At 43.3% G+C, this 22,644-nt stretch overlaps 1 protein-coding gene across 1 annotated transcript in view; it reads left to right on the top strand.

The window, feature by feature from the left end:
• The first annotated feature begins 3,355 nt into the window (after positions 1-3,355).
• Positions 3,356-22,644, top strand: part of BIRC6 (baculoviral IAP repeat containing 6) — a 188,164-nt gene continuing 168,875 nt past the window's right edge. The window contains exons 1-3 of the mRNA XM_086461818.1: positions 3,356-3,617; positions 19,369-19,550; positions 22,370-22,507. Coding sequence (XP_086317944.1) covers positions 3,356-3,617; positions 19,369-19,550; positions 22,370-22,507 — 582 coding nt within the window. The remainder of the gene's footprint in view (positions 3,618-19,368; positions 19,551-22,369; positions 22,508-22,644) is intronic.

The following is a 22,644-nucleotide window of genomic DNA, read 5'->3' on the forward strand; positions in this document are numbered from 1 at the left end:
CTATGTTTTACAACATCTTGCTCTGTCTTGCTTTGAACAGCATGGTATTTCACATGCCTCCTTTTTTCCCCCAGTACTATTAATCCCTTGAAGGAGATGTAAGAGAAATAAAAAAGGTTCGCAAGGCCAGCTTCTCCTTCCACTAAGTAAGGCAGCATTCAGCCTTCGTGGCAGTTAGTCTGGCTAATTCTGACCCCCCGGGGGTTACGTGACGCCGTGCTGACACGCTCGCTCGGCGTTTCCCGTGTGCCGGTGGTTACGTAATGGTCCATGTGGCAACGCGCCCTCACCAGGGGCGTCCGCTGGAGTTCGCTTTGCGCGGTGCGGCACGAGGCGTTGGCAGGCTTCAGTGTTGAGTATTGCCAAATACGGCTTCAGTTTCTTAATCCCTTTTTTTGGGTAACAGAAAAAAGCATGCTTTTTTTTTTTTTTTAGTGCTGCAAATAAAAAAATCAGCCATGAGAAGGTAATAGCAAGGGCTGTCCTTGCTTCCTGATGAACATATTTCCTTATCAGAACTGTAGTTTTTCAGGTTTTTAGACTGCGTAACTTGCCATTTTGGTAACTTATTTTTACCACTCATTACTGATGCAAAATATATATTTAAATTCCAACTGTACCACAAACCTTTAGCTTATTCAGTCTGCTTTTCTGGCTGATGCTTGTGTGGGTTTTAAACTGAACTACTTAAAGTTGATGCTGGACATAAATCGTACTGTAATGCTCTAGCTTGTGACACATTAAAGGAGAAGAACTGGTAGAACAATTGACTTTTCACCTCATTTTTGACTTCTGCAGAAGTTCTGGTGGAATTACTGCAGTTGTACTAAACCAATTATACCAGCAGCTTAGTTCTTATCTGCGAGTGTTCGTGAGCATTCATACCGCATCCTAAAAAATAAAAGCAAGTTACAGTGTATTAAAAGAAAGCATGTTAGCTTGGGAATCTCGCACGATAATCTGGTTTTATCTCTTTCTTCATGGCTTGTATTTCTTTTTTAACAGGAGTATCCAACTAGTATTAGAAGACTTAACCAGACCCTGTGAATACATGTTTCACTAACAGCACAAACATGGAGGGCAAGGACACGTTTAGGTGGTTAGGCGGTCGGAGAGCTTTACGCTTAGTTCCTCTCTGCATAGCTGTTCAGTAGATGTACATAATGGATCCTGTGCATCTGAAAGGACTATGAATATCCAAAGGCTGTGAGAACGTTCTAGTTAATCTCCAAATATCTTAATTTCCTCTATACTAATGTTCTGTGAAACTTATAGTTGCACTTTGAACTGTTCCTTTCTACAGACTTGGCACGTGTGTAATATGCAATGTAGATATGCACTTAACATAGTACATATTTTGTACCCAATTGCAGATTTGCACCTTTTAATCTTAGTATCTCTAGGGTCACCTTTTGCATATGCTGTACAAGAAGTATGTACAAACAGCTCTCAAATGGTTCTGGTAGTTTGTAATCACTTTGCATTCAATAAACTCATATTTTCAGATGAGGTATGTGTGTAAATACAAGATGTATTATATAAAATTTTTGAATTAAACTTGTTTACAGAATTTATGAAGCTGATTTATATTTACTGAATTAAGACACGTCTGTATTCCTATACATGTCAATCAGTCTCAAGCTTTGAGGCTATAAATGTTTTTGCGATAATACGTACACTACTTCTGTCTGTCGAGACTGGAAACTAAGAGCCCATCTCTCTAGCAAGAAGTTCCCTTTCAGGGTGCCACACCTCATTTCCAGGTAGAGACAAGGGTCTCAAACCTTAACGAGACATGCTCTTGGAACGACTTGCTGTACACATGTACGTGTGTGCATGTCTTTCTCCCTCTTCTACCCACCAGACAAACTGTTGTTTATCAGAAAAATTATGCTGACTTGAAAAGTACACAAAATCAATCACTTTGATGTGGAGACAATATACAGCTGGAGATTTGCTTGAAGTTTTGTCACTACCCTGACTGGTCTTTACTGTTCCGCCTGAAGTAGTGAAGCAGGCTTGAAAGCTGCTTGTTTCGCTCTCGGGACAATTGTGGTTAGCCGGGGTGGCGTACGTACCCCAGTGGGTTTGTTTTGGTTTTCTTTCTTTACACCGACATTGCATTTCTTAAGTCATTACAGCGGCCTGTACTAATTCGGGTCCTTCTAATAAAAATACTCTTCTGTAGTGAACCATGTTATAGTTGAGACTTCATTGTGTTTAAGACCATCAGCAGCCCAGAAGCTTCCTCAAATACCTCGGAACAAGCCCCTTCGGTGAGGTGATGCCCCCGGGCAGGCTTGGCTGCACCGGCACGCCGGGGGTGAGAAGGGACAATCTCTACAACATCCAGAAGGTTTTATTCTGTCATTGGCGAGGCGTGGTGAATGCCGCTTCGGAACAAAATGCCTTGACCCGCCGTGTGCATTTACGCACGGGCCCGCACACACGGAGAGGCACAAGCCGTCCCCGCCCAGGGACACCCCGCTCCAAGAACGAGCTTGTTCCGGGACCGCCGCTTTGGCCCCGTCCGCTGGCCCCGAGGCCGGCGGCCACTCAAACGCGGGCTCTCCCGCACCGCTCTCCCAGCACAGTCAGACCCAGCCTCGGCGCCAGAGTACGAGGAGTGACCGCCCCCGGCCGGCTTCTCCGAGGCGGCAAACGCGCCCCCCCGCTTACGGCCCAGTTCAGTCCGACGCGGTAACGGCACCGCAGCAACGAGGGCCAGGGAATGAGGACGACCGCCTCGCCGCGCTCGGGCCCGGGAGGAAAGGGGCCGGGGCGGAGGAGGCACGCCGCCCCCCGCACGGGAGCGGCCCCCGCGCGAAGGCAGAAGCCTCTCCCCTGCCCCGCCACCGCCGCTCTCCGGCAGGACCGAGCCCGCCCCTCTCGCCGGCGCGAGGCGGCCCCGGGACTGAGGAGCTCCTCCGCCCCTGCCCGCCCTCCCCGCGCGTGCGCACTGCGCCCCCGGCCACAGGGCAGGCGGGGGCCCTTGGCGCGGCCCCCGCCCGAGGCCGCGAGCGCATGAAAGCGGGGGGGGGGGGGGGGGGGGGGGGGGGGGGGGGGGGGGGGGGGGGGGGGGGGGGGGGGGGAGGACGGCGACGATGACGATACGCGCGCGTGGGGCTCCGCCCCTCTCTTTGCCGCCCGCCCCTCCCCGTGACGAGCGGCCGCTGGCCGGCGTTCGGTTCCGCATCCGGCGCGGTTGTGTCACTTCCTGCTCACGCTGGCGCTCTCCCTTTCCCCCTCTCCCCGGACCCGGATGGTGACTGGCGGCGGCGGCTCCAGGGACTGTCAGTGAGCGGCTCCCCCCGGGCCTCTTGTCCTGAGGGCGGCGGCGGCGGCGGCCGGGAAGATGGCTGCGGCGGCCTCCTGCTCTGCGGCGGCGGCGGCGGCGCCGGCTGGGCCCGGGCCGGGGCCGGGGCCGGTGTCGCCCGGGCCGGGCTCCTGCGAGTGGCTGCTGCTGCGGGATGGCTGTCTGCGCTGCGACGCCGACGGGCTCTGCAGCCTCTGCTACCACCCGGCGCTCAACGCCATCCTGGCCGTGACCGCTCGCGGCGCCATCAAAGTCATCGACGGCACCTCGGGGGCCACGCTGCAGGCGTCCGCACTCCACGGTGAGCGCGGGGCCCCCGCGGCCTGCCGGGCCCCGCGGCCGCCCCCCGGGTGGCGGGGCAGCGGGCGGGGGCAGCCCCCGGGGCGGCGGCGGGGCGCGATCGCGGCGCGGCGGGGGAGGCGGGCCGGAGGCTGGCCTGGAAACAGGTGTCGTGGCGGGCGAGGGGTTTCCGCGGGGGGAGAGGCCGGGCCGGAGTCAGGCCCTGGGTGCCCGGGGCTCCCCTGGCCTTTTCTCACCCCTGCTTTTCCTTTCAAGCCTGAACGGTTCCTGCTCTTGGGGGCAGAGATAGTCGTGTAGGCAGCGCCGAGGTGTTTCTCTTCTGCAGAATGTATTGGCGTGGTTACTAAAGGATTAAAAGGGGGGGTGGAAGGCTGTGATGGACGGGGCTGTATTTTTTTTGGTTTAGTTTTCAGGTGTGCTTGCCGGTAACGTAGCGTTGAACCTTCCAAAGATCAGAAGCAGTATGTCGTGCAGGATAGGTGTAGTTACAGTTGTTATTGATCCGTGATACTTTAGTAATTTATTTGTTGAGCCTTAATCTGGGCTTGTTAAGAAGTTGTATTTCTTAAAGGTGTCGTTTGTCTTACTGCTCAGAATTGTTTAAGATCAGAATCCTTCATAAAGTTATTTGATGGTGTGTTTTTATATATATTTGCATAGTTCTTCAGGCTGCTGAATATCTGGACTTTCTTTGGTGTTGGTAACAGCATCCCTGCTGTTACGTTAGGGAGGTGTGGTTGCGTACTGACTGGTGGAGGCTAAGACTGTAGCATCTCCATAACTATGAAGCAGTTTTCTTTATTGCCCCTTGATGTTTTTGTGCATTTCACAGGCTAGCTCTACAGAAGAAGATCCGTATGCCAGTAACAGCTTTGTTCCTGGTTCATTAATGTTTCTTAAACTGTGCTACTTGTCAGAATACCAGTGGGGGTGGGGGCTTATTTAGTCCGTTGTGAGACCCGCCCTGGGAATAGAAAGACACAATTCTTACTAATTGTGTGTTTCCATGTTCAGGTTCTCCTTATAGCTGAGTGCTGCTAGTGAGATCTAGCTGTGCTGAGTGGTGTCAGTGAAGGGTTGACGTTTGCCCCCTGAACATGGCATAGTAATGTCGAGAATTGTACGGAGAGGCCATAGTCTAGATGACGTGTATAGTTTCACCTTGAAAACCAGCAACTGTATTGCAATGTCAAACTGAAGAGAACAGGACAGAAATCTGCGATTTCCTTTTGTAAGTTAAAGTCGGTGCACTGTAACGTGTAAAGGCTGAGTGTTTGGAACAGTAAAAAAAAGTTTGGTGCAGTTATTAAGAAGCTGTCAGCTGCTTGTGCTGTCGATGGCTTGTGGTGAAAGTGAGGCTCTTGTGTGGTGTTTCCCGCCTTACTCGGAATTCAGGTCACTCTGCTGCTGTCATTGCCTTTCCTCTACCATGCTCTCTCCTAAAGTGTCTTTTTAATTAATAACTTAATTTCTTCATTTTCTTCAAGCTATTGCCAGAATTTGAGTATTGCTTTTGAGTTGTGGATGAAGAGGGCATAAATCAAGGACTTAATCTGTATTTGGTTGTCTATGTAGGAGATGCTTAATTCTCATGAACAGAAAAAGAAGTGAACTGTAAATAAAGCCTAAGCTGTTGTTTTTCACTTTTCTGTGGTAGAATTCTGTGTAAGGGATTTGAGTTAGTATTCAAAATGCTAATGGCAATTCTCCCCTAAATAGTAGCTATTTAAAAATAACATGACTCTGCTTCTGTTACGTACATTCAGTTATGTATACTTCCTTTAGTGTCAGTCTTCTCTGTGACAGCATGACCGTAAAAGGTGGATTCTACTCCTCCTCACATGAAACAACAGAACGGCTTGCAATCTACCCAAAATTTATCTGTACTGTATAGCTGGTGATTACATTCCTGGAAACAAAATGTATAACCTTGGTTTAATTTGAAGAAACTTGAAGTGAATGTCCTTATAGATTCAGATCGGCACGCCTGTCAGAAACCTGGTTCATCTCAGCAGTTGGTGTCTGTTGGGGCTGTTAGCAACTGTGTTCACTCTTGTTCCTCTCCCTCTTCAGCCGTCCTTTGGGAGGAGGAGGAAAAGGGAATTCGACTGTTCTCTGATGTCTGCCCGCTCTGTACAGCATGAGCTCTTTTCCTGTAGGAAAAGTAGTAGCTGAACACTCAGACCTGTAGACCAACTCTGTCCCTGCTCCCTCCCTGCCATAAATGATAGGTCGAAGGATATTGTTGCTTCAGGGACTTCTGGTGCTGTAACTAAAAATAGAGTCCCTAGGAATTAAAACTGCTTCCCTTGGGAGACTGCTTGTCCTCCCTGGTGACTGGGGCTGCGGGTCTTTTGCCCTGCCAAAAGGTTTGTGTTGGACAGAAACACTCTTGCTCGTTACCCAAGGAAAGCCAAAACGTAGCAGGCCTCTCTTTCTGGAAAGCAGATCAAGGAGAAGGATCGGCTGTCAAGGGAGGAGGTGGGAAAAGGAAACACCGCCAGGCCTCAGTGTTGCGTTTACTTGCAGTCAGTCACAGTTCACTGCGGCGACACGTTAAGCTTTGAGCTTGTTCTCAGTGAAAAGGTTGAACCTGTGGAATACTGAACCCAGTAGGGCAGTGGTGGCTGCCTTCATTAGAATGTAAATGCAGAATGCTGTCTTTGGTGTGCAGAAGAGCAGGACAGAAGATTCACAACCAGAAGACAGTTCAGTTATAGATTGGGTCCAAACATTAGGATGTGGTCCATGATCTGTGTGCTTCGGTTTCTCATGTGAACATCATTGGTCTCATGTATGTGATGAACCAGAGATTTTTCTGAGCCCAAACTGTAAGAATCCCGTCAGGATTATGATTATTATTATTATACCACAGGGAACCTTCATCAGATCTCTCTCTTGAAAGTGTGTGATCATCTCTAATCTCTTTCCTGTATGGGCACTGTAGTCCTCATTCAGGAGGGCCAAGTCATCATTTGCAGCAGCCCAGAGCATGGTAGTGAGTAAGAGTTCTATTGGTAGGGGGAAAATCAGGTGATCTTTTACCATTAATCTTTGTCTTATCTGTTCCAAGACATTGTCCTTTTCATTCTACCAGTGAAGGCTGTTGCGTGCACACTATGCATTTCAGAGACCCAGGCTGGGAGTGCAAGGACCATTCTTGTGATTAATCGACATTACGAGTTTCTGTGTGTTTGCTAGTAGTGATTAGTCAGGACTAGTTTGGAATCTGTCGTGCAGATCTATCAAGTAGTCTATTTCCCCTCTTAGGCATTTGCATATTTGTGTGCTTTCATTTTCAAGTTGAACACTGGTAGCCAACGAGCATGAATGATCAAGCTTCAAATACAGCATTGAGGATGAGCCTTTTCCTCTGCCTCAAAAAACCCCCAAACTAAAAAGCCACACACCACCCCCCCGAATCAAAACAAACTTCCAGAATAATCTCAAGTGACTTTCTTAGTGTTTGTAGAGGTGTTTGGTTTATCAGTTCCTTTTATTTACAAATAAAATAAGAAACCTTCAACTGGGGGTGCTGTAATTCCCAGAGAAGTTTGGCCAAAAACACAAGAAGAAACTAAAATGTACTGTCAGATGGACGGTGACCGTCTTGAATGTTTCTGTAGATTTTTCTGGATTAATTTGACATAGTAATAGCTTCAGAGCCTTGTTTGCTAAAATGCACAGTGTTTCATAGCTAAAGCCTTCTAAATTACTGTTGAGGCCCTAACAGTGATCCAAACACAGACTTCTGAATGCATACAGGGAAGGATCTGTTCACTGTAAGTGCGTACCAGTTCCTGTAGGGGAAGCGAGGTCTCTGCGTTGTCACCAGGGGCCCTCAACTGCTGTTCCTTCAACAGAAAAATTGAGAAGCAAGTAGATCCCAGCCAAGGAGGCTCACCTGTGGCAGCAAGTTAAACACCATTGTCTGTCTGTCGGTGTTCCCTTTTGGGAAGTCCTGTTTGTCTTCAGCTGGATGACTTGGAATTATGGAGCCTTGGAAGTCTATCAAGGGATACCCAGTTGTGTTCCTTTTTGTTTCCTTTCTGTATGATGCAGGAGGCAAAACAAGAAGGAAATACTCTCTTTTTCAGCTTGGAAGTCATAGAGGGAGTGTCCACTTCTTATAATCTCTAGGAAAAAACTGTTGGGATACTTTGCCATCCTGTTCTAGGCTTGAATTATTTGAAGATGTCAGCAGCAGTTTCAGCTGTTTCAGGCTCACTGTGGTAACACTGCTCAAGTTGTCGCCTTCATTTGCCAAAATTGGGGCAAGTTTCTTCATCTTCTTGGCTCTTATTTTCATTTGTTCAATTATGAGACAAAAAAATATTAATAATGAGGGCTGTTGTTGTTAATACAGAATTTTTTCTTTGTTTATTTTCTCACCGTATGGGGAGTATGGTGAAATACCTAGTGATCTGCTACAGCCCACCTTGCATTTGAGTATACTTGGATGATAACGCTAATCAGGGTAAAATGTTTCTCAAAGACGTCATTCCATTGATTTCTGTGGTCTTAAGGTCATTCATGAAGAGCCTTAAGCACTTAAAAAACCAGGAGAATTGTTAGACTTGAGTTAAATGTTTTATACCATAAGATTCTAGACTGCCGTGTGCTCCATTTGCCTGCTGGCTTCATCAGATTATGTCCCTTCTCACTTGCCACACATTTTACCAGACTGTCAAGATGCTGTTAATTGATATCTCTGTTGCACATCCGTGTGCTCTGTGGAAGTACCTCTGGCTTACCTTCTGCAGAAGCTGAAATAGTGTAAAAATAAGAGTTCTCTTCTTTTCACGTGCCTCTAAAGGGGTGTTGCAGTACCGTGTTTATTGCGGGGATCCAGAAGTGACAACGGACAGCGATGCAGGCACATGACATGTTGCCAGGCAAGGTAGCGTAAAGTTTTTCATTTTATTGACAGATCACTCGTATCGGGACTGATGGGTTCATGGCTGTCACTGCAGCAGTAGCGCTGTGTCATTAAAGGCTGCAGAATGCTTTAAGGTCAGAAAATCAGAAATGTCCTGGCATTCTGCAAATGGACTTTGAGAAAGGTCTTCTGCAGTAAGATGTATCTTGAAATGGTTCTTACTGACCCGAAGAGAAAATGCTGTGCTGTGCGTCAGGGATTTGAACTTCTGCCCTATTCCATCGCACAGGTAGTTAGGGTATTTCTCATTGATATGAAGAATCCTTGGGAAAATGCCGATTTTTCAACCTCAGTGCTGATTGTGGTCCAGCTTTGGTCAAGATGGCTTTAAATACGCTTATGAGATAAACCCTCCAGCTCAGCTCCCAGTCATGCTGTATACTGTATTATATAAAATGTGGAAGAAACTTGGCAGAAATACGTTGTGGCAGAGATAATTGATCAGGTCAAGTCCAGAACATTATGAGAGCAAGCAGGTAAATCTCTGTTGGACTCAAAGTAATGGAAACGTGGAGAAGGGTTTTGATTTGGATTGCGCAGCCTAGTGATCTTTAGAAGCCCTGATCTTTTTGCTGTTCTGAACATCACAGTGATCAGTGGTTTAGATCTAGTATACTCTCCTGTCCTATAACTGGTCCTTTCTAGCAGCCTACCGTAATGTTAGCTGGCTCAGTAGAACTCCTTTCTGAGTCTTTAGTTGTATTGTTTATAACAAAATTTTTATAGTTGCCATTGCATTGGTATTCCTAACTTGAGCTTGAGTGAAATACATCATCTAGGATTTTATAAGGTAGTGTAAGAAAAATCTAGACTGAAGATTCACCTTAATTGTTTCTCTCAAGCTTTTAGTAATGATTATGTCTGATTTTTTTGGTATGGTGTTCATCCGTTATTTCAGGTTTTCTTTCCAAGTTACTCTCAAGTCAGGAGACAAACCTGTCCATCCTTGCTGTTATGTGGATTCTTTATTTCTCCCCAAACAGTGTGATGTCTTTCAAAAATGCCTCTTAGGCCATCTTGAAGATGGAGATAGGGCTTACAAACGTGTGGACTCTTGGGCAACTTTTGAGCCTATCAGTCTGTCCGAGGTCATGTTATGAGATGGCTGGTTGCATGTTGTCTATTCCACTGGAATCAGTTGGCTGCTCACCATTTTTTAATTTTTAACCCAAAAGTTTACACGTGGATTGGTTCAGTTTCCTGATGGTTCTTAAGTGATGCCACAGTATTTCTTTCTGCTGTTAGAAAGCTGTCCTTTCAATAGTTAATGCTCTCTTCATTGCCATGACTGCCTGCAGTCACCAGATGAGTGCTCAGCACTGAGTGGACGTTCAAGGAGGAGCAGCTGTCGCCCTCAGTTCTTCCGCTGGTGAAGTGCACGTGGGTAGCAGCACTTGCAGCTTCTTTTGGTTTCTGTGAAGTCAAATACTGCGTTGTGTGTTGGCCTAGTTCCTTTGCTACCTTGTCTTTGGGAAGAGTGTCAAGGTTTGGGAAGGACCCGGTGCACACTGCGCGTCAAAAAGGAGGCAGGAAGTCTGGTATATGCAGAACATTTACTTTGAAGATTTGCATGTCTGTTAGGGGAGAGAGCACTCCGCAGGTAAGGATGGTGCACAAGAAGTGGGGGAGAAAGAACAGCTTTTGTTTTACAGCTTAGATTAAACGTGTAAGATTATGCAAATAATGACTTATCTGTCACATAAATGTAAACACTATTATGTGTAAAATTTTCTTGAAGTATTTGCTAGGGCTGTTCGGTGAGTATTTTGTTGATAATTTTTTTAATGTGTAACTTGAGAAGAGGGAATTTGCTTATCAGTTGAGTAGTCTTGAAAATTAGTAGCGTTAGTAGCACATGTATCCAGCCTCAAGTGCTGGTTAATGAAGGCTTGCAGAGCACACGGTCTGTCGGCTGTTCTTCAATCCCCTGTGCAGTTCATGGAGGGAGAACTGTTTGATCCGCTGCATGTCCTTGACCTGACTGAGTGCAAAGCAATTGGGATCTCATCTGAGCGTTTGGCAGCTGTAGGAGAAGAGTTTGATAAACTCTGTTTCCTAGGCAGTAGGCTACAGAGACTCGATCATGAAAAACTCCTTGTGGAAAGGAAGAGCTGGGGGCGTGAGGGATGGGACTGAGAGCTATGATGGATGGATGGCTGGATGACAGTGGGGAAAGGGTTAGAAAGGGTTAGGGAAGTAGGAAGCTGAGCAGCTTCTGGGGGTTCTGGGGGCAGTGGAGACTGGGAAGACAGTGTTTTGTTGGAGAGCAAGATGGTACTGTGGTGGTTGTGGAGAAATACTGTGATAGACTTAGCTGGCCTGTCTTCTACAGGATCCTGGATTCATGTTGTGATGTAAACGGTGGTGTGCAACGCTGCTTGATAGACTTTTTTTTTTTTTTTTTTTTTTAATAGTGGATATTTGCTGTTCAGTTTTCTATTGCTTTTGTAAGTCAGAATTAACAAGATTAGCATTTTTCAATAAATAATCTTATGTTCCCTCTCCATTCAGTACAGAGAAAGGAAAAGTCCTTACTCTGATCTTTTGGAGGAACCTGCTTCCTGTTACCTATAGAAGGAGCCTGGCAAGACCAGCCTTAGAAGGCTTAAGTGAGCTTTTCTGAACGCCACGTTTCAGTGGCAGAGCTGAAGGTAAACCTGTGTAGTCACCATGTTCAGGTATTCCTGTGCCACAAATAGCTGTCTTAAACATACGAGGTCTTTCAGTTTTGCCAGCTTCTCTAAAGCATTTGGAAAGGCATCCTAAAGAATAGTTTCAATTTTAAACATGAATGGATCTAGTCTGTTCTACTTCAGCTTTCCTATGTAGAAGCAATTATTAGGAGAATATGAGAATGCATTTAATTAATTTGAAGCAATCATAAGAATTTAGTGGAGTTGGAGCCTGGTGTAGTGGATTCTGAACTGACTTGTAATGCCAGAATGAGATCTTGGAGTTGTGCTAGAAATATGAAATACCAGCTAAATGCTCAGTAGTTATCATATAAGCAGTTACTAGAGAATTTGTCAAGAACCCAGCTGAGAATATAAGTCCATTTCAATGCCTGTATGTAAGCAATCTTGATATTTCCATCTCAAAAGGAGCGTAACATAACTAGAAACGTAAGATGTGGGATGGCTTATGTATGTGAGACAGTATTCAACCTGAAAAAGATTATGATGGGGATGATTGGGGATGGGGAGGTAAGAGAGTGAGAGAGGTTTGCAAAATTCCAGATGCGCAAAAAATATAAATGGAGAGTTGATTGTCTCTTCTAGTACAAGAGCTGAAAGCATCAAAAGAAGTAAGTGTGGGAAATAGTAAAATACGGAGCTCCTGGCTACAGAACATTGTGGATGCTAGATGTTTGTGGAATTACAACAGCGTTGGACAAACTGATGGAAGAACAACCTATCAAAGGTCACTACATAAAAAAGAAGTAATTTTTGCCTGAGAAGATCACTGAGCACAAATTGGCAGGGGGTGAGAGTGTTACAGGAAAATGTTACCGTTGTATTACATACCCTTTCTTAAATTCTTCACAAACCACTTTGTTTAGTCCACTGTCTTGGACAAAATGTGGGGTTATGCCCCTTTTCCTCTGATCCAGTATGGTTGCTTCTGTGTGGAGTGTTGTATTTCCTTAAAAGTAATGTCAAAAAGAGAAAGATGGGTACATTAGCCTCATCAGTCTAATGTAGGTTTTGAACTATGGCTGCAGTGATGGAGGACTGCTGTTAGATTTCCTCCTAAACGCTTTTTTTCCTGCAGACTAAACGAGCCCAGTTATCTTAGCCTTTCTTCACCTGCTGTGTGCTCCAGCCTGCTAACTGTCTGAGTACCACTTCATGAGAGTGTCACCTATGTGCTGGGATCTCAGACGGAGGACCAGAGCCGGACGTGGTATTCTGGCTGTGGGCTCAAAACTGCGGAGTGGAGGAGACTAATCTTTTTCCCCAGTGTACTGCCTGTGTGAGCGCCTGCGTGGTAGCAGTGTGTCGCTGCAAGGATGCATTGCTGCCTCGTGTTCTGCCTGTCCATCAGGATCCCCAAGTTCTTTCTGTTGGGTTGCTGCAGACAGTTGGTCCCCAGCTTCTGTTGATGCATGGCGTTATATTCCATACCAGCTGTGAGACCTTGCATTTGTCGTTGTTGAACTTCAAGAGGTTTGTGTCAAGCCATTTCTCTGGCTTTTTGAGCTCCTTTTGAAAGGCAGCCCTGCCATTTAATGCCTCAGTTGCCCTCAGGCACCTCCCGTTTGGTGTCATCCACAGCCTTGCTGAAGGTGCAGTTTGTCCCATCATCCAAGCCGTTGATGGAGGTAGTAAACCATGTCAAGCTTTGTTGAATGCCACTCTAACTGGTTGCCAGGCAGGTGTTGAATCATTAACTACTAACTCTGTGTGTGACAGTCTAGCCAGTGTTTCGCTTGCCTTGCAGCCCACCCATCTGCTTTTGAGAACTTGCTGTGCTTCCCAGCTTGATATTTTGGAAGCTCATTATAATATTGGGGCTTGGGGGGATGAGGAAGCAAAACCATTTCCTGACAGACAGTTTTGGGAATTTAAAAAGTGCCAGAACTGGAGATGTTTTCTCCTGTTACAGAGGCTGCGGGATACGTAAGGGGTGAACTCAGCTGCTCTAGCTAGTTCGGTGACAAAAAGAGGAACTGGTGGTAAAATTTAATCTGGCAAAGGTTCTTTGTTGTGAAATGCTGCAACGGGAATTGCTTTTGAAGAGCGGGAACTTGCTGTTACTGAGCTGTGGAGTATACTTTGCCTGTCTCTGGTTCTGGGTGGGTGCTGTGTCATCTGTCTGTTTGCAGTTTGTGAATGACAACTTTCCTGAAAACTTTTAATCGTAGTTTTTCACTTTGGGAACGATTTTGAAGAAGACACTGTCCTCTGAGAGGTGTTTGCAGGAGAATTGCAGGGACTTAAATTTTCACAATTGACCTGAGTTTGCAGGAAGGATTGTAGAACACCTTGTGGAATCTTTCATAATTTGTTCTCGGGATGACAGTGTAAAGCCATGTGAACAGTTGCGTTCTGTTCGGCCTACAAGGCAGCAGCAATGTTAGATACAGGGAGATCTGAAACAACATCAAGAGCGTGGGCACAAAGAGCTCGCCAGTGTCTTCCTGCTGCTTCAGTCTCGGTTTGAGTCTGCACAGTGGAAGAGGACCCTATGCCTGCAAAGCTGGTGAGATATGATCTCAGCGGGTTTTTGTTTATGTTCTGAAACCTTTTAAGTGTTAATGTTAGCTTCTGTTAGTAGTTGCTTGATCAGACACATCTAGTTAATATTCATGTGGCAGTCTCCAATGCTTTGGCCCAGTTAACACATCTTCCTCCTCAAATAAGGATTATTAAAACCAGCTATCATATAATGAAACTGATGCTGAAACAATTCTATCCTGTTTGTTGCTAAAGGAAAAGATAAACTGTAGATCATATGTCTTATCCTTGTTAACTAAACCCAGTTTTGGCAAATAAGGGAGTTTGAAGGCACTTTGTGGTGTTAAGCTGGGTGTTTCTGCCTCCTTCAGCGATCTTGCTGTTTGGAAAACATTTTTAGTTTTCTTCCCTGTTTCAGCTCTGAATGTGTTTTTGCTTTACTCGGTCGTTTTGGACTGTTCTTCCAGGTGATGTGGCAGATGGAGGTGTGTGTATATAGTGAAATTGAAAAAGAAAATGTTGCTTGTGTGAAGCTGGTTTCAGCCTGTCTACATAATTCACATAAAATAGCAACCTGAACTTGTTTTCATCCAGTAGATTCAATTCCATCTGTTCCTTAAGTCTGAGAATGCTTTTGTTTTGAGAAAGGCAGGACCCATGGAGTGTCTTCACGGTGGCAGCAGAGTGCTTTGCTGACGTGAAGTTTAGAGCAAGTAAGGGGCTGGGCTTGGACCTGGAAGATAAAACTGCTCTGCTGAAGTTTCCACGGAAGATGTAGGTGAGGAGGAACAAGAGAGGATCTGTAACTGATGAATTCAGTGGTGATGAGCAGTCATGGCCTGGTTTGGCCATGCCTTAGCCTTTGTCTTGTCACTGTGTTCCCAGATGTTCATAACCACCACATTTTCGTTTCCTTTTGGGAGCTACTGGTGTGAAGCAGTTTATAGACACCTTTCTCCTTTTTAAACCAGACTTGCAGTGGTTTGATTTTTGTCCTCTTTTGTGTGAAAATGTTACCCTTTGCAACCAATCCATAGTTGTGATTTTGCGCAGTATTAGTTCAAAATAGTTTCCTGCAAATATAGCAAGTTAAGACAGCGTGTTTGGGGTTGGGTGGGGTTTTTTTGTTTGTTTGTTTTTTTGTTTGGTTTTTTTTTTTTTTTACTCGAACTGTAGAACTTCCTCAAACTGCAAGTGTTCTGATACGTCTGCCTTGGCAAACTTCTTTCTCTTAGGTAGCATACAATGAGATGTTATACTTGCTAACTGCATTTTTCAGTTGGTTTTGTGATTATGTGACACAGTAGCAATAGGAAAGGCGCCTGCCTCGCAACAAATGAGGACAACTGATACATAGGGGTTTTTAATCCCAGGTGTGTGTGAAAAATGTGTGAGAAGCATCTGAGCAATATTCTGGCAAGAAGCATTTTTGTCTGTGATGGAAAGGATAGTTTTCTCTCTGCTAACCTGGCTTCTCCTGGCAGGGAGAATCGCACATAGCATATTACCATGTGTGATATATCTCTTAAACCTGCAGCTTTACACCCACACTTCACAATAGAGAGGGGAACATTAAAATTGTATTCTTAATTCTAACAGTAAATTTTAAGGACTTCTGCAGTTGTGCCATTCCCTTCTCTTGAGTTTTTGAATTCTCTTGCCTTTAATAGCTTGATGTTCAGATCTAATATACAAAGTTAATGGGATAGGGCTTTTGATCTCCTGAAAACTGTATCCATTTAGCTTCCCATGGTTGCATTATTTTGAAATGAGTACTGAGATATCATTAAGTTATTCTAGTTTCAATTCGCAGTGCAGAAACTGCTGTCAGGCCATGTAATGTGTGTGTTTTGCTGAGCTGATGGGATTTCTATTTCTCCAAAAGTGTTACTTTTATTCTTATTCTAAAGGCCTAGTTGCATTCATAGATTGAAAGTACGGATGTTCCTTTAGATATTTGATTGGTCTTGGATGTTGGCATTGTGGAAGTAGTGCTATGATGCATGTGTTTACCGCTCTCACCTTATAGTTGCAGATAAAAGTGTTAGTTTACTGTAGTTTAGAAACTATTTGGGTTTTTTGCATGCTGTGCATTGGGAGATTCTAGTCAAGAGAATTACTGACTTTGTGATACTTTTTAGTGCCTTTCCTGGCTAGCAGTTTTCAAGGTGAATTAGTTTTTTTTGAGTATTAGAGAAGATCAAAGGTGTTAGTATCAACGTTAACCTACATCTCTTCAAGGTGGTGGCCATGCATATTCAGGTGACAGTCACTTTCTCTTAAGCTCTAAAGCATTGAGACTAAAGCTATCTGTAGCAGAGAAACGGAGACAAGTGTTTTCATTATTCTACTACTTGAAACACAAGGCTAATTGTCTAATTCATTTGGTTCATATTAGTGCCTGCAGACAAGGAGGCACAGCTGATGCTGCTTAGACTGATCTGTATTGTCCAAACAGGTGTGTTTTCTGTAATATTTTTTGTAGGTCAGATTTTGATCACAGGAAAGGGCTGATCTCTGTTCTGTATCATTTGAAACCAAGGCAGCGAAGGGGGAGTGTTCCTTTTCTCACATTCTTCATTTCTGCAGTCTAGTGTTTATTGGCTTTTGTTGTAAGTTTTCAGGTTGCTAGTTCTAAGGTTGTTGTAGGGACGTGCCATACAGTAGTACGCTGTTGGGCTTGCACTTCTAGCATGCTGGTAGTAGCCTGCTAGTTTTCCTTATAGGAACTGACAGAAGACTTAATGACTTCTTTGTGAGTTTTTTTGGTTTTAGTCCTAGACAGATAAGCCAGTGATATTGGGAGAAACTATTATCTGCTTGTGCCAGGACTGAAAAGCAAAATTGTTGAAAAATGACTATTTCTTCTTCCCCCACCCAAAATAAATTACAGCTGAATGAATCAGGTTAAAAGGAGAATAACAATTGGGTTTTGATGATCTGGCTTAAGTAATTTAGTAAGTTCATGTGATACTTTTGAACTGTGATTTGTGAAGATGCAGATCACTACTTATTGCTAGTAAACTTAGCCAGGCTGGAGAGGTGGGACATAATGTAGTGCCACCAGTAGGTTTTTCAAAGGATGTTGATTGGATCTAATCACATGGCAAGATGTTGATCCTGGGTTAGAAAGGACCCTTCTGCCAATACTTTGAGGATGATTAAACTTTTCTAGGCATTTCTTCTACAGTGGTGACTTCTTCTGTAGGGGTGACTTCTAAATTCTTTAGTTTCCTCATTCTCAACCCACCGTTTTAATCATATGGCCAGCCATATGTGAACTATGATATAGTTTGTGACTAGTAGTAGAACCATCTTGAAATGTGTTTTCTGAACTTCAGAATTAAACTCCTAAGTTTGCAAAATAGCTTGTCAACAGTTCAGAGGCTGTTCAAAGTGTAAACCAGTCAGTTGCAGAATGTGTTTCCGAGGGTGTTGGAACGACACTAAATATTGATTGAATCATTTCCTTGAAGCTCCATTGACTTAGGCTGAGGGAGCTTGTTTTGGTTTTATGTGCTTCAAATAAAGTACAATCAGAAACTGTAAGTAACTTTCTAGAGATGGTTTGGCCAAAGTCTTTCTGTCAATATAACCAACCAAAATATGACCCAGCACATTGAGGATCACAGCTGTTAGGCAGTATTATTTCTTGTGCTGTAGTTAGAACTTTTTGGTTCTTAACAGAGCAGAAATACTATGTTGATGAGGCATGTTATCTACCTCATTAGTCATCTTCGTTGGCTTCTAAAAATTGGGACTGCTTACACGGAGGATATTAGTTAGCCATTTGGTGGTAAAGACATGAAATTTCACTAGCTTCACTGCAGAAATGATAAAATAAGAATGGTCTAGCCTGAAAGCCATAAGGGCTGGGGCTTCTACAGGCTGCTGAACTCCTAGTGAACAGGACGTCAGCATACTCCTGTGCTTGACAGGAAGTAAGGAAAGGGCAAAAGAAGGTGTTCATCACGTGGCACTGCCAGAAAAGGTGAGCTGCTCTTCCCATTTTCTCTGGGAAGGAGGAGGAGAGAAGTGATGGGTTAAAGATCCATCACTTGGATCACGCTGAATAGACTGCAAACACCGTGTGAATCTACCAGGGTTTCTAGTTTAGGGCATCAGATACGCTTCAGTTTATTTACACGATAGTTTCAAGTACATTGTTGAAACGAATACTTTTAAAGACATTAAAACTTGTGCTTGAGTTTTTGTCAAAACCATTGTTTTTCTGTAGAATGAATTACTTCCTTGCCTGCAGCTGTGTTGTCTGTAGAAAGTCTTGTGTGAGGAACTCCAATGTATTGGCGAAAATACAGTTTGAAACTAGTTGATTTGCTATTCAGAGGACCCTTTCTTTGTTGAGCTAGGACTAACGACTTCATAGCTATCAAGTGATTCCAGGGCTTTTGAAGTGTTACAGCAGTGATTGCAATTGCAGTGTACTTCGTGCAGGCAAAGGCATATGTCCTATATTTTGAGAGTATATGAGTCATTGTTTCCAAAATTTTGGTGAGTAGGGCAGCTGACAGCTATTCTTGACCAGAGTTTTTGAGCAAGGATACCACAAATGCAATGTGGTTGAATTGATTTGCCCTATATTTGGAGAGTTTTAATTTCCATTTAAGTATATCAGTGTGAAGACAGCGGAATTATGTCACTGTCTTTATCTGGATGCTAGCTACCTAAATGATGATTTGTAGTTCCTGATGATAAAAACAGTATCCAGTGTCTGAGGAAAGAGGAGAACAGGGACGGGTCTTGATTAATGCAAAATTTAACAAAACTCCTGCTTCTGTGCAACAAGAGATCTGTGTTCACGATCGAGTGACTTCAGCTTTGCCCTTTGGATGATGCACAGTCTGCTTCTGTAGCAGCAGCTCACACTTTTTGTGAATTAAAGCAATTGGCCTTCTACACCGATAGCGTAGTACATGGATTTAGCTCTACAGTCTACCCAGCCTTAGACACGTAATAGTGTCGAGTAACATTAAACATTTCTGGGGAATATCCGTTGCCACAGCCTTTCCTTCTTTATCAGCTGACAGGCTTCCTCCACCCCTGCCAGACTTCTGCAACCTGTTGCTGCCATCACGTGTGCATTGCTGAGCAGAAGTAAGCTACCTCGGTGTCTCAAGGAACACGCGTAGCATTGGCACATGTTATATGCTGTGCTTTGTTTTCAGAACTTTGAGTATTGTTTTGCTTGATTAAATGGTGTTAATCAGCTTTAATGGTAGTTTAGCAATTTTGTCTTAATTTTCATACTGATTTGTACAATTTAATTCTTCCTATTGATTGTCAGCTAACATGAAATGTGTCAGGCATCTACATTAGGCTTGAAAACACTAGTTTAGGCTTTCTGGTAGGAGCAGGACTTGAATGATGACTTCCATTATGGGAATAAAATGGTTGTAGTTGTTGATGGGATGTATAGATTTGGGGTGGGTTTTTTGGTTTTGGTTTTTAATGTAGGAAATATAATAGTTTGAAAGTTGTGGTAGCTAAAGTGCTAGTTTTTGATCATCTCAAGAAGTAAAGATTTTGCTGAAGTGTTACATTACTTTCCAGAATATATATTAAAGGTCTTTTATAAAAGCTGTTTTCTAATTGGATCTTGCTTTTTGTCTTTATAGCTAAACCAGGTGGACGGGTGAAATGTCAGTATATTTCTGCTGTGGATAAAGTGATCTTTGTGGACGATTATGCAGTAGGATGTAGGAAAGATCTCAATGGCATCTTACTGCTAGACACAGCTCTGCAAACGCCTGTTTCAAAACAAGATGATGTGGTTCAGCTTGAATTGCCGGTTACAGAGGTAAGAAGTGGAGGAAAAAAAAAAAGAGTATGTAAATAACTCTGTCAGAAATACTGAAACCAGACATTTGATCCTGAGTTTCAAGTGTGATATTAACAGCATGTAATGGAAAAGTTTCATAGTTATTAGCTGTCATATGGTGATAGCTTTTTGTAGTTTTCCATATCTGTATTATTTCAGATGAAAGAACTTGTTAGCGACCAGAAATAAGGACTCATTTCCAGAGCTTTGTCGGTGCTTATGTGTGGAATCTATATGCACTTCTAGATGTCGTTCTGGGCTGCTAGGCATCCTTGAATTTTGTTGGTTTAGACTTTCAGGGAAAAAAAACCTGAACAATTAAAAAAAATATGATGTTGCTATATGTGAAGAATTAATGGTGGAATCTAACTTTTCTAGTTAGGTCAGTTGGCCTAATGAAAGACTTTTTTCCCTGCAAAGCTGGCTTCCATTTTATGTTTGGACTATCACGACTGTAACGTGATTCCTCGTGCTTTGAGACAATAGCACCAAGCATGTGGGACCACTTTAAAGGACTCCAATGGACATATTTTTGCTTAGAGTGCAATCCTTGGGGTTTTGTTGCATGGGTTTACCTTCAGCTAACATAGCATTTATTAGGTGAGGTAGCGTGTACATTCTTGCTTTCAAATGCTGCCTAATACAAGATAGCTAACTTTCTGTTCTAAGGCACTTGGTGATAAGGAAAGTAGCTTTCACCTTTGTAGTGGTCATGAAGTTATAGACCTGGAAAGTACATCTGTACAACAATTTTAATTACAAACAAGATTAATTCTTTGTTTGGGGAAAGCATAGAGCATCTGCCGATGGTAATATTTAGGATAGTGCTTACAGTCGAAAAAACCAAAATTGGACTGCTAGACCTGGATTCTGAATCTTTAAATCACTCTGAGAAAAGAGCACTTCCCACTCATCTCTGTCAGAAATAAATTTGTATTGAATGATGCACCACCAACAAAAACTTATCCTGAGCATTGATTTAAAATATTTATGTGTTATTGTAGTACAAAATAATAGGTGCTTGTTATGAACTAAGAATGTGTGCTATGTGTGAAGTTTTAAACTCTTGTCTTGAGTAGGAGTAACAGCAATAAAAAGTTGCTTCATAGAGGTCTCTGAAGAGAGCATTCCCGGTTCCTCAGGCTTCCTGCCACTGGCAGCATTTTTGCACACTTTGTATGTAACTACAAAATCTTGGTATGTTGGCTGAGTGTGAAGAGACTGACAAAGGTCAGCATTTCCTTTCATAAGTTTTGCTGTCGCTGGTTTGCAGGCTCACGTGATTCAATACAACCTGTAAGTTTGTGTCAATTTTAGCTAAAGGTTCTTTGATTCTAAAGAGTTTACAGGCACTTATTTTGAGCATTTTCCTGTAAAAGTCCTTCCTGTAGGAAAAAATTGGAAGATGTTACAGTTCAGTAGGAACAGAATTGGGGAGTTCATGGCCAAGTCAGTGAGGAGGAAGGAAAAACATTAGCAGTCTTCAGTTCTTACTTTTAATTTTTAAGATGAGGGACCTGGACCTCAGAAAACTTTAGCAAATATACAAACGCGTCAGTCGACCTCTTTCCTCATAGGAAGGTCAAGAACCTTTATCCAAGCAAGAGCCTTTATTTTTTGTTACTCTCTAGAACTTTCTGCAAATTTTTGTACTTAAGTAATCTTTTTATGTGATTGTTCAGCTGGTAATGTAGTGCATTTCTAATCAGCAGCATTGACAAGTGATGCAGCCTCCATGCTGTTTTTACTTCCCTGTAGAATGCTGTAAATCTGTTGTTCTGTTATCTGCAAGAGACTTGGGAAGTATGAGACGCCACAAGAATTGTAATTGTCTTTTTCTTGAAATCTGAGAAACAGGTACAGCCTTAGCTAGGGGACTGATTTGCTCTGTTTCTGTCTGTCTTCCCCTGAACTCCCCAAGGACATAACCAAGTGGCTCTTTGGCCCATTCTGTTTGGAGCAGTTCATGGCTGTTTAAAGGACTAGCTGGCCATTGCCCTTGGGAAATATTTCTCTGCGTTTGTAACTTGAAAGATTTTATATCACATTTTTCAGACGTTAGCCCACCTAACAACAGATAACAGGATTCTCTGCGCTTTGCACATAAACCATATGTTTGAATCTTACCTGTCGACATGAAGATAGCAGGCAGAGGGATAAGCTAGAAACAGATGGGTCTTGGAAGAAAAAAAAGCCTATAAATGAACGTTTTTAGTGTTCTTTTCTAGATGCATTATTTCTGAGTTTTAAGAACTTCTAGATCCTAAACTAGCCTGGTTTTTTTTCTGCCTTATTTTTCATCTTCATTAGGCTAACATTTAAGTAATTTATCTCTAATTTTCTTGCAATGTTGTTTTTCTTATTATCATCTACTTTTTTTAACATCTAAAGCTACCCAGAAAAATGGCAGGACTTTGTTCTTGCTCTTGCTTTTTGTTCTTAAAGCTGAATGAATCCTTTTAAAGGGAAAGCATTGGGCGATAGATGTCCCCTCTTTGCTTGGGTTTAACATATGTTGTTTTAATTGTTCATATGACTGACTTGTTTAACATTTGGTGATATTGCTCTTGAGGGAACTTGTAGTAAGTACTGTAACTATTGCTGAAGTTATCCATTGATTGGCCTGCACAGTAAAATTTGGAACTGCTTACTCAACTTGGTCTTTTGTGGGAATTATGCTGATCTAATATATGGTCAAGTAGGATATGACAAATTACGTTTCTTGGAGTGATGGAACAGGTGTAATTCTTGTCTTACTCAACATGGATGCTAACTTTTCTTGTACATCTACATTTTAGGCTCAGCAACTGTTATCTGCTTGCATAGAAAAAGTAGATGTTTCTAGCACAGAGGGATATGACTTATTCATCACACAACTGAAGGATGGTTTAAAAAATACCTCACATGAAACAGCAGCAAATCATAAAGTTGCAAAGGTAAGAATTTGTCTCTGTACTGTCTAACATGGATTCTAGTTTGCTTGGCTGCTGTTATTGAAGCGTACAAAATGCTTGACTTAGTGTGGTGGATTTTGTTTGAAGAGAGTGGAATGTATTATGTGTTCCTTAGTTCC

This window comes from Leptosomus discolor, chromosome 2 (genome assembly GCF_034619465.1).
Source record: "Leptosomus discolor isolate bLepDis1 chromosome 2, bLepDis1.hap2, whole genome shotgun sequence".
In the NCBI taxonomy this organism is placed as follows: domain Eukaryota; kingdom Metazoa; phylum Chordata; class Aves; order Leptosomiformes; family Leptosomidae; genus Leptosomus; species Leptosomus discolor.